At 41.5% G+C, this 12,181-nt stretch overlaps 1 protein-coding gene across 1 annotated transcript in view; it reads right to left on the reverse strand.

Annotated features, from left to right (window-relative positions):
• The window catches only part of SUMF1 (sulfatase modifying factor 1), a 104,121-nt gene that overhangs the window by 30,959 nt on the left and 60,981 nt on the right, over window positions 1–12,181 (reverse strand). The window contains exons 5-7 of the mRNA XM_044662828.1: window positions 11,607–11,729; window positions 10,748–10,862; window positions 6,430–6,543 (exon numbers count right to left, since the gene is read on the reverse strand). Coding sequence (XP_044518763.1) covers window positions 6,430–6,543; window positions 10,748–10,862; window positions 11,607–11,729 — 352 coding nt within the window. The remainder of the gene's footprint in view (window positions 1–6,429; window positions 6,544–10,747; window positions 10,863–11,606; window positions 11,730–12,181) is intronic.

Here is a 12,181-nt window from a genome sequence, read left to right on the forward strand (position 1 = left end):
GAACATCAAGTTACAAAGTGTTTGCAATCTTCACTGGTAGAGTTATCCATCCTGAGGAAATCACAGATCCTCTAAGAACAGAAGAAACAATTTCGTGCTTTACAAAGCAACCCCAATCTGACCTGGTTACCATTACTAATTACTAACTAATTTCACTTTGGAATACATTATTTCCTTTTGGGATTCCCAGAAAGGTTTTTGCCCTAAAAACTGCTGCCAAATATCCAAACATCTGAAAAGGTTTCCATTACTGATGACACTTTTTTTAAATGGAGGTCCAGATGCAATATACCCACCATGACCATTCAGAAACAACAAAATGGAAAAAGGAGGAGATGAGAGCTAGAAGCAATCGAAAACCATAGTCCAACATGGGATAAACCCGAGAACATAAACTAGTAGAGAAATGACTCCATATTTGACAGGAACTGCAGGGAAAGGACAAATTGGGCAGGAATTTGGTTTAGACTAGAATCTTCCAATATTCCACAATAAGTTCCAATATGTATGAAATGACTATAAAAGGTAACATAATAAAAAATTAAAAATAAATCAGAGGTACCTTCCACAATTAGTTGTGAAGATTCAGCCACAAAATATAGAAGTGGTAAGCAAAAATTACAATTCTGACTAAATAAAATTTAAAACCTAATTAAAAAAACAAAATCCATGTAGCTCAAATATTAACTATGATATGAGGGGGAAATACCTTTACATATAGAGGGAACTGAAACAAATATGTAACAAGACCTATTTTCCAATAGATAAGAGACTAAAGGATATGAAGTTTTCTTTTTTTGTTGTTCTATTTGTTAATACCCTTTTGATTTTACACTCATTCATTTCTGAAAATACCCTTCCCCATCTCCTACCCAGTTCCTGGTACCAAAATTAAAAAAAAAAAAATATCAGTTCAGAAAAAAAAAGTTCATGGCAACTAACTGACATTTCAAATATATATGCAACATTCCACAGCTCTTTATCTCTTCAATTATGAGAAAGGGATGCATTTTCCTTCTTTTTAAATAAGTTTTAGTGATATTTTTTGTTTTAAACAACCTAGATTTCCCCTTGTAACTGGGGTTTCTCTCTTTTTTAAAATATATAATCTTAATTCCTTAATCACCTCCTTTTCCACTTTGTTAATGTATGTTTTTAGATATACAATTGCTCCCCCTACCAGGATTATTTTTGTTAAGTTAAATGGGGGTTTGGAGGTCTATTGTAGGACTAAGTTTAGTCATTATAACTATGTAGCTTTTAGTGGGTTTTGGTTCTGTTTTTATTAATAAAAGGATAGGTTTGGGTTTTTTTTTTTAATACAAAAAACAGAGTCCAACTCAACAATAGTTAGAGAATGAAATTTAAAAGAACTGATGTTTAAATAGTTATTATTGGAAGAGTAGTGGGAAGCCTGGAACAATGGTATATGACTGGAGCTATCTGTCTAACCATCTCAGGTATCAGTTTGCAGTTGTGATATGCAGAAATGGGCAGCTATTTTCTGTGGGTGCAAGTTAGCAGTTTGCCACTTTGGAACACAGAACCTGGCAAAGCACCCAGGGCGTGTGCCAGGGTGACGGTTAAGGACAGGGTACAAAAGGGGGTCCACAAACCCCTGGGGTCTTCACTTCTTTCTCTCAACTCAAGGGTTAGGGAGGAGGTGGTGGCAACTGGGCCCCTGGCTGGTTTGGGAGATTTGGATAGACAGGCAGGTAGGGAAAACCTTTACTGCAAGTCAAATCAATATCCTATTGGTATGGTCAACAACTTTTAAATCTAGCAAGAGTCAACAGCTACTTTCAAGGAAACAACAGCTACAAACAGCAACAGAGTTGGGGAGTGCCCTCAAGGCCTTCACATACTCTGCACCTTAGGAACAACTCGTGTTTCAAGATTTATTTTAGTTTCTAATATTAGGCAAGATCATTAGGGTACCTTCACCCACCTTTCCTACTCCCTCTTACCTACCCTCTGTTTGATTACAAATAAACCCTGTTTGATCCTAAAGCCTAGATAATCTTTGAAACCAAGTACTTACCTTAGTAACATCATCTAGTCTCAAGCAGTCAGATCTGGTTAACAACTCTAGCTGGCTTTAGTCTTTCCAAGCCAGGATGATCCTTCATTCCAACCTAAGATTTCAGGAAGTCACATTCTACTTCCTGGAAACATCTACCAACTGCCTGGCTGGATTGGTCACTAAGTCCTTGTGGTGAGCTGAGAATCTTGGGCTTTTAAAGGAGGCTTTGCCCAGCTGGTGTGGGAACAAACCTATACTCACATCCAGCTGTGGTTAGGATCTCTCTCACCTACTTAAACACCATCAACTAGCATTTCTCTTGAACCCCCTGCTGCTCATAACACAGTTCTTCAAGAAATGTGACAAAATTTTCACACACTTCCAACAAGTGATTCCATGCCCCAAAGAGATCAGAGACAGAAACAAAAGTTACCATATACTAAAATATTTAGAATGATACTGTTTGTGGAAGTAGAGAACTAGCTACAAGTTGGTGCCTACCAAATGGGGAAAGCCTGAACAAACTAAGATTTATGAATAGAACAGAATATTATGATTCAGAAAGAAATGATGAATAGGATAAATTCAGAGAAACATAATAAGATTCTTGAGAATTTACATGGAATGGAATATATAGAAGCAAAAGAAGAATATACATAAAGATGACAAAACAAATTAAATGATCAATATGAATTAAGCTATTACTAATTAGTTATATTATTAAGAAGGCACATTCTAAGCAACTAAAAAAACAATAATTGTCTGAGAAATGATAAACACATTCTTCATCTCAGCAGAAGGGAGGAGGACTACTAGGCAGAATGATGAGATAGGCCAAAGGGGAAACTGAGGCCTAGGGAGCTCCCCAAGGTCAACAAGATGGTAAGTAGCTCAGGGCCTGTGACCCCAAGGTCAGCCCTCTCTCCCCCCCTCCCATGCTACCTCCCAATAATACGCCCATTTTTCAGTTGCAGTCATTGTATCATGGTAGTTTACTGAACTGACTTTTTTGTTACAAAGATGGGTCTGATTGAGCAAACAGAAGAAGGCTAGAGGCGCCAGCCTCCCTGATTGCTCAAAGGCATCAACTGTACAAATACAAGGTAGGAAAAAGTTGATCATAAGCTTTACTGAACCAACAATGAGATAGGCATTGAAAAATGCCCAGCCCTGTGCTAGGCCCTCTGATCTATGCAATCATATACTGAATTAGCCTGATGCCCAAATGGCAGAAAAATAAACAAGACCACTGCACAGACCCTGCGTGGAGCACTGTGTCCACTTCTAGATGCCAAAATTTAACAGAATTATCAACTACCCAGAACATATCCAATCATGTCAAGATTCAAAGGCACATCCTTCTTACATGCTGGTGGTAAGGGACCCTCTCAGCACTATCTTTATCATGGCATAAAGGCCCCAAGCTCTAAGACACAGCAGCTGACTAATGCCTAATCTCATGTCTTTAACCCTGATATTTCTCACTACACAAAACTCCATTGTAAAATGGCTGTTTTGGTCCCTTTTCCCTCCTACTCCGACCATGACTGCTGCTAAAATACACATGATGCACAATGGGTTTCTATGATCTCAGGTTTCATGCCATGAAATTAAAGGGCATCATCCCTAGTCAATCAAGAAGCAAATGTAGGTGTGAAACAATCTAGGCATAAAACTACTTCCAGTTGGTTACTGGACAAAATTTGTGACCAGAAAAGTCAGAGAATGCTTAAAATCCTCTTCACATCCTTGGAAGAAATGCACAGACAGAAAGCTAATACCCACTCAACCAGGCACCAGATGGCCAAAGATATGTATTCCCACTATGCCAGAAGGCTTGTGCTCTCCTTCCAAGCATACAGAAGCTTTTTATCTATGAAAAAGGGAAAAATCTACCTCCAATTCTGCCTGCAAATAAAGAACCGGTCCTACATCTTGCCAGTGGATGCTGATGCCTCCTGGCTGCAGACCCAGTGAGGATTTCATAATCTTGGGAAAGGGTTATCTTTGACCTCACTCTCCTCCAAAGCATAAGAACTGCAGATCCTGAAGGATTCAGCCTTTTCATCTATAACCAAGGAAGTACATCTAAGGATTGGATTATTCATGAACAGCCCATGTGTTACACTCAAGAAAGGCAAGCACTGCAAAGCAAAATTTATAATCACACTGAGAAACATGCCTGGGGCACAAAAACCTGAGTTATGACAACCTCTACAAACTCCCTGAGTGGCAAATGACAGTTGCTCACCCACCAGAGAGAATAGCATGAGAAATTATTCTTCCTTTTCCAGAAATTTCTCATTTCAATAGGCAAAAATGTAAAATTAAGTGTGCCATACCCCTGTCCAGCTAGTATTAGCAGGAACAGAGCTGCCTGAAGCCAAACTACCTGAATACCCACATTTCTTAGCATGGAACTTTTCAATCTGTTTGCACAATGAAATATACCTGAGGATTTTTTTTAATGATATTTTCTCTTTAAAATACTTTATCAATGTCTTCTGTCATCCTATCACCATCACTGAGAGCAGGGGGGGTGATGACCCTTCCTTTCACCCTGTCCATGGCTAATGCGTCCCTTGTGACAAAGAGAAAACGAAAATGAATACAGTTACCTCCACTGAGAAGGTCTACAGCATTCTGCCCTCGTAGTCTCCTGCCTTGGCCGAGGAAGAAATTATGGCTCGTTCTTTCTTTCCCAGTACTATGGTTGGCTTTTAATTATTCACTTTAGTCTCTTTTGGAGTGATCTTGTCATTTACACTATTGTCAGTGAGTATGCACTTTTCTTACACTTTTTAACTCCAATCAGCTCAGGTAAATCTTCCCAAGCATTTTTTAATTCTTCACATTCATTTCTTATTACACAATCTTCCATTATACCTATATGCCAAAGTGTTTTCAGCCAATTAATGAATTTTTAGTGGGGTTATATTTGTTGTTGTTCAGTTGTTTCCTATTGTGTCTTGACTTTGTGACTCCATTTGGGATTTTCTTGCCATTTCTTTCTTCAGTTCATTTTACAAATGAGGAAATTGAGGCAAACAATGTTAAATGACTTACCTAGGGTCACACAGCTAATGTCTGAGGCTGTATTTGAACTCAGGAAGATGAGTCTTCCTGGGTCCAGACTTAGCCAGCCCCAATGTGCATACATACACACTTACAAGGGCACACCCACCAGTCATAGATTTCATTTACTCTGCTACTTATCTCTGAAACATCCTTTGGACCCTTTGCTCCCTCTGATTGGAGGGGGGGAGAATCCAAGAGCTGCTCCCAGAGTCTAGCCCCCCATCATCTCCCACATGGTTGTAAGACCTCATCATGCTCCCAGCCTACAGATTCATACGTGTCTCTTGGTCTCTCCCCATTCCCTCCCTCATTCCCTTTCTCTCTCCCATTTCCTCCTTTTTCTCCCCCTTCCTTCCCTCCCTCTGCCTCCTCCTCTCCCTCCAACTTTCTAGCTTGTCTTAGCATGAGGCCTTACACACAGTTGGCACCTAATCAATGTTTACTAGCTGGCCTGAGGTAGTAAATTGGATGGATGTAATGGCCTTCCTCAACCACATCCTCAGCAATCTGAAGCCAGAAAGAACGCCTAAGCTCTCTGCTGCCCTTTCTATTCTATTCTGGCTACAAAACTGCCAAACTTTCTCAAACAAGCACTTGGGAAATACATCCCAATTCACAAGCCCTGAGTGACCTAGTTCAGCCCTTCCAGGGAGGACATGGCCCTCGAGGACACCAAAGCCTTGCAAGGGCACAGACTCCATTCCCTGGGCAAGAACGAGGCCGCAGCTTGTTTCTTTCCAGAGTCATTCCCCACTCTTCACCCTTCTTACTGCCCAAAGGAAAGGGACACTGGATGTCATGGCTGGGGAGCTCCCAGGGAGGACCCTCCTCTCCACTGAGAGGCTCCTCAGATATAAGGTCAGCTCTCTTCATTCCACCACGCTGGCCATCGGAGAACATGGCGGTCACTCCTCAAACGCCCCACTCTTCCCTGCCTTTGCTCACAGCTTCCTGAGCCCAACCCACCTGCCTGCCATCCTTCTACCCCAATTCCAAAGCCCCCTTTTCACTGGCCCTTGTGATAAAACAACATCAGTTGTTACAGATCCTGACCTCAACCCAACCAGCCTCTGAGGCCCTGAAGCACATCACAGGCTCCTCTGCGGCATCATTATCTGTGTCTCTTATTCCTTCCTGCTGGACTTTCCCTTCCGGAAGGGACAGAGTCTCTTCTACACCCTGCAGATCCTCGCCCAAGGCTTAAGAACTTGCTACACTGAAATGAGCCTCTCATTTGAACCTCAGAAAACCTGCTCCAGCGTGGCCAGAGGAGGCAGATGAGCCAGGAGGTGCTGACATGCAGCACGTCACCAGAAAGGGACACTTACGGGATCAAGAGTTTCATCAGCAGAATGATGAACAGTCCACCAGTCCGAGGTCCACTCCCAAGCATTCCCCACTATGTTGTACAGACCATACCCATTGGGAGGAAAGGCAGTAACCTAGACAAAGAAAAGAATCTGTTAAAACTTTCATCTATTTCCAGAAGCCAATTTGGCTGAAAAAAAGCACTAAAGGGGGAGGGGGAAGGAAAGAATATGAATCTTGTAACCATGGAAAAATCCTAAATTTATTAATTAAATAAAATTTTCAAAGATTAAAAAAAAAGCACTATATTAGAATACTGGCTCACACATGAATATTAACATCCATTTCATCAGTCAAAATACAATTTGGCCAACAAACATGCATGTAAACAAAAAGACATTTCCCAACTTTGAGCTCTCAAGAGGAATTTAGAAAGCTACAAAAAGTTTAAAATTACATGGTATAAAATACAATTAACTTATTTCTAACAGGAAAATTTATCATTGATCATAAAATAAAATTTCACCTAATAGATGTAAGGATGGAGGCAAAGGGAAGATGGGGGCGGGGGTGGGGGGAGGGCACGGAATGGTGCAAAAGAAGCAGGAGACCAAACAACAGTTGAGAGAACAGAGAGACTTCTGGGAAGGATTCCTGAGAAGGGGGTGTTGGGGGGGAGGGGTAGGAGCTCGGTGGGAGGAGGAGAAACGAGCTCTGAGCATCCTAAAGGCAAACCCAAAGAGTTTCCTGATTCGATACAGAAGACCTTTTTCCTTATTCTCTCTGCCAGTTGATATATCTACATGTCCAAGATTGTGCCAACTAGTTCTTTGGGCCCATCTGGGAGCAGATCCCTGAAGCCCCACTTCCCTTGAACCTTACCTTACAAGAGACCCTAATCATTTATAATTAATCAGGCTTGATAATAGGCATAGACTTAGAGGGAAGGGCAGGAGAAGTTTTGGGTTGAGACTGACTTGGTATCCCCAAGGTGACAGACCTGATAGGGGTTAAGCATTAGGGCAACCTGCATCCACTGACCACCACCTATCCCGTCACCTTTATCTATTTCCTTTGATATCTTAAATAAATATTTTATAAATCAGATAGCATCAGGATTATTTGTGAGGCAGTGAGGAAGGAAATATTTCAACAGTGTCTGGCTGCATCCATCTTTGAGTCAAACCCCGCCTGTGGTGCCAATGTCTGGACAAAGGGGTTGGCTTATTGAAACCTTGGTTCAGCCCAGCAACATACCAGGTCACCACATACCTCAACTTGTGTGGAAGCCTTCCTTCCAACCCTTGAGGGGCAGCACACCTTCCACAGGTCCCCCATTTCCCAAGAGGAACCCCATTTTGTCTCATAATATTAGTGGCTTCAACAGTGAAGTGAGGAGAGGATTACTACACAACCTCCATCACTTTTCTTTTACTGTTTCCACCTCTTCATAGGCACTTAATACAAAGAGGAGAGAAGAAGGATGCTTCCTCCATCAAAAACATGAATCTGAGCTTGGGCGATGAATCAACTCTGATCTCATTTAGACTCAAATTGTCATCTGAGAAGTCTTGGGAGCAGAGTTCTGAACCAGCTCTTACAGTACAGGCAGATAGTACCCATTTCTAGTCACTAAAGTCCTAGGCCCAAACCCTCATTATGACTAGAAGTTTCAAAGCCAAGGTCCCCAATTCCTCAGGCACTGTTGACAAATTAGGGGATAATCTGAAGGCTTTTGATGGCTCTCAGGTCCTAGAAATCTGAATTAAATCACACATATCCTTTGACTACATTTCTAAAGCAAGACAAGACAATCTCCTATGCAATTTTAACTTCATGTGGACCCAAAAAGCTGAAGGTAAAAAACAGTGTTTATTTTTTGGAGAGGAATGGTTATGTTTTACTAGTGCAAGAGAGATTTAACAATAACAATAATTTAGATTTTAATAGTAATCTATATATATGTGTATATATAAATAATATGTACATAATTACATATGCAGATATGTGAAAATGTGTATATTGTTGTTACTTAGTTATTACAATCATGTCCAACTCACTCTGATGTCATTTGAAGTTTTCTTAGCAAAGATACTGGAGTGGTTTGCTATTTCCTTCTCCAGCTCATTTTACAGATGAAGAAACTGAGGCAAGCAAGGTTAAGTGACTTGTCCAGAGTCACACAGCTAGTAAGTAGCTGAGGCTGGATTTGAACTCAGGTCTTCCTGGCTTCAGGCTGGGCACTTTATCCATTGTACTACCTAAGTGCCAATACGTGTAGACATACATATGTATATATCTGCATATACCCCCTCAATCCTTGATTACCTGCATAAATTGAGTAATGCAAATGGAGGACAGAATCTAACAATCATTTTATATTTTTTTTGTGCATCAAGGCCAGCTTTGGAAAGATACCACCGTGAAACAGGGCCTTGACAACTATGAGGTTGACAGGGGCAGTTAAGGGATGGAGGTAGGAAATAGGAAAAGAGTAACCATGACAGCAGGAGCTGACATAGTTCTGGCTCTTGGAGGTCTCTATATCACACATCTGATCCTAAAGACAACCCAAGAAAGTAGGAAGGCACTGTGGGTATTACTATCATCTTTGGGGAATGAATGAAACTGAACCTCAGGGAGTCAGGGCTGAATCTGGTCTCCCTTGATTCTACATCTTCTGCTATTTCCATAATAGTATTCCTAGGGAAAGAAGAAGAATAAAGGCATAGGATGGCCACAAGAGGTTATCATGTTCAAAGAGGAGTCGAGTCCAGGTGTCTAGAGCAGCAATTCTCAAAGTGTGGCCCAAGGGTCTCCAAAATCCAATTATGGAGTCCATGAGATAAAAACTATTTTCTTAATAGTATTAAGTGGTCTTAATTTCCATCAAGGTAAATGATGATAGATATAATCCAGAAAAAAATTCTTTGGGGTCTTCAATAATGCTTAAAAGCAGAATGGAGCTCTGAGACCAAACATCTAAGAACTGCTAGACTAGAGCAGACAATAGGTAATAAGTAGAAACGGGAAATAAAATGATAAAGACAACCTGGGCAAGCATGAATGGGCTTGAATAATGAGCTTAGGAATCTATTTTATTAAAATCAGCAGAGGAACAATTGAGTTTTTTTTAATCAAAGGAGTGACATAATAAGAACCGTCTCTTAGGGTTACTAGATCAGTAAGTATAAAGGATGGATTAAAAGGCCCCCAAAATGGAGGAAGTGAGTCTAGGAAGGTTACCAGGAGTTCACTGGAAAGGAAAAAGATGATTCCAAATTCAAGAAATGTTCCTAGAAATAGGAAAGTCAGAAAAATAAACAGGTTGTAAGAGAATGAGAATGAATTCTGTTTTGAACATGCTTGTGCTTGTGTATAATTGAAATAATTCGGCATAAAATCTCAAATTATAAAATTACACAAAACAAAAAGGATCAACAGGTTTGTACAATATTTGGGGGGAATGGAGGGGCAGATGCATGATTCCACTAAGTGTAGGACAGTCCCTCCATAATTCCACATTGGTATCTTGCCTGGAGTTTCTCACTTCAGTGGGCAGGCTGGATGCCTGTGCAGTAGTTTGGGGTCATGCAGCTCATACGTGCCAGAGACTCCTGACTCCAAGGTCAACCCACTGTCTGTTCTATCATGCTGCCTATAAAAACAACACCAACTAACATATCTGCATAGCTCTTTAAGAAGCTTACAGGGCAAACCCTGGCATGGACCTTTACTTCCTAGAAAACTATCTTCTCAAGTTATTTTCATAGCATTTTACCATTGAAAATCACTTCTTGTAGGGGCAGCTGGGTAGCTCAGTGGATTGAGAGTCAGGCCTAGAGACGGGAGATCCGAGGTTCAAATCCGGCCTCAGATACTTCCAAGCTGTGTGACCCTGGGCAAGTCACTTGACCCCCATTGCCCACCCTTACCACTCTTCCACCTAGGAATCAATACACAGAAGTTAAGGGCTTAAAAATGTAAAAAAAAAAAAAAAAATCACTTCTCATTCAGTCTCTTAAAAATACATGCAGAGCCCCTTCCTGTCTTTTCCTCTGCCATTAAAAGGTAGAGTTATCTTCTTTGGGTTGATATTTTGAGGGGAGAAGAAGGAATATTTTTTAAAAGAATTAAAAAAAACAAGGAGGTAGCTTGTCAACATAGTTACTCCCAACCAGGGGATTTCTCTCCAGGTCATTAAATGAAAATGTTTCTCGCAATTTCATTTAAAACATCCGACAACCTGCAGGATTCACCAGGTGGGCCAGCAAACGTGCTGAGACACAGAGGAACCCCAGGGAGGGTCCCGCTGCCGCGTCTAGTCCTAATACTCACAGGCGCCGTTCCTTGGTAGCCGTCTTCACCGGTGTTGCTCACAGGGAACTCTCCCTGCCATATGTTGGCATAATGTTGACCTTTTGGCTGCAGCTTGTTGCCCCATGGGAAAAGTCTGTCAGAAGAGACGGAAGCGTGAGTTTTCAAATACACTCAGGCCTCTGGACCCCAGAAAAGAGAGAGAGAAGGAAGAGAGCTACAGTGGTCAAGCCAGGCTACAATGAATGAGATAATTTGAAAGGAAATGGGGGAATGATGGGAGAAAGAGGAACATCCACAGAACCCTCTGCTTTGAAGCTCGCTGTCAGGAGGGCTGAAATAGAGGCACCTCCAAAGAAGTGCAACCATTCAGGCCACATTACGGACTTATATGGTAGCCTGGTCATGCAACATTACCCAAGGACATCTTTATAAATAATTCACTATTTTAGGGAGCCTTTTCCTAGAAGATTTAACCCAGGCATCAATGCACTCCCAAGTTTTAGCAACATGGAAATATGTACCAATTTTAGAAAGGACCTAAAAATAGAAAAATGTTGCCAGTGAGAGAGCTTACCAAGTTGATGTAAAGAGTAATAGCATCTCTCTAATTCTCTGGCATTATGACCTCTGGGCTTTTTGAAAAGAGAAGGATGAGAACTCTTGACCATACTAGGGAAAAAGTTTGGCCAGTAGTTTGCTTTGAAGAGTTAACTGGTTGGATAGTCATTTGTCAATGTGCCCCAAGTAACTTTGCTAATGAATTAAACACAATGAGAAAAGAGAATGAGAAGGGACAACCCTACTTGCTCACTGAGAGATCTCCTGAGCTTTAAAAACAATGGCCAGTCTGTGAGAAAGGCTTACACTCCTCCAGTACCTATTCTCCAGGCCCCCTCTGCAGCTATACTCCCATTCGGCTTCTGTGGGTAACCGCTTTCCAGCCCAAGTGCAGTATGCAACCGCGTCATTCCAGGAGACGTGTAGAACTGGGTGATCCTGTCTGATGAGGAACAAGAGAAAAATGGCACAGGTAAGAATTCAAAGCAGATAAGCATTCTGTGAGGCTCAGGCATTCCAAGAGCATCACCACATGGTTACATGGACATGTACAGATATCAGCCAGGGGTTCGGATGTGCTAACCAGCCAAGGAACGACACATCATCTGTCCTCTGCTAAGCCCCACAAGCTGCAGAATCCAAGAATCTCGGCTCTGAGGGGATCCCATCTAATCCAACCCCATAACAGAACCAAACGCTTCTCTACAATATCCCAGACTAGTGCCTCTAGTTAGGGCAAACTCCCCAGATTCTGGGGCAGCCTAGTGTCCTTCTGAGTGGCACGGTTTAAAAAAAAAAAAAAAAACACCTCCTTACATCAAGCCAAAATAGGCCTCTCAGAAATGTCTAGTCACAGTTCCTAGTCCTGCCTCTTTTGTTTAAGCAGAACAAATC

This window comes from Gracilinanus agilis, chromosome 1 (genome assembly GCF_016433145.1).
Source record: "Gracilinanus agilis isolate LMUSP501 chromosome 1, AgileGrace, whole genome shotgun sequence".
Lineage (NCBI taxonomy): Eukaryota > Metazoa > Chordata > Mammalia > Didelphimorphia > Didelphidae > Gracilinanus > Gracilinanus agilis.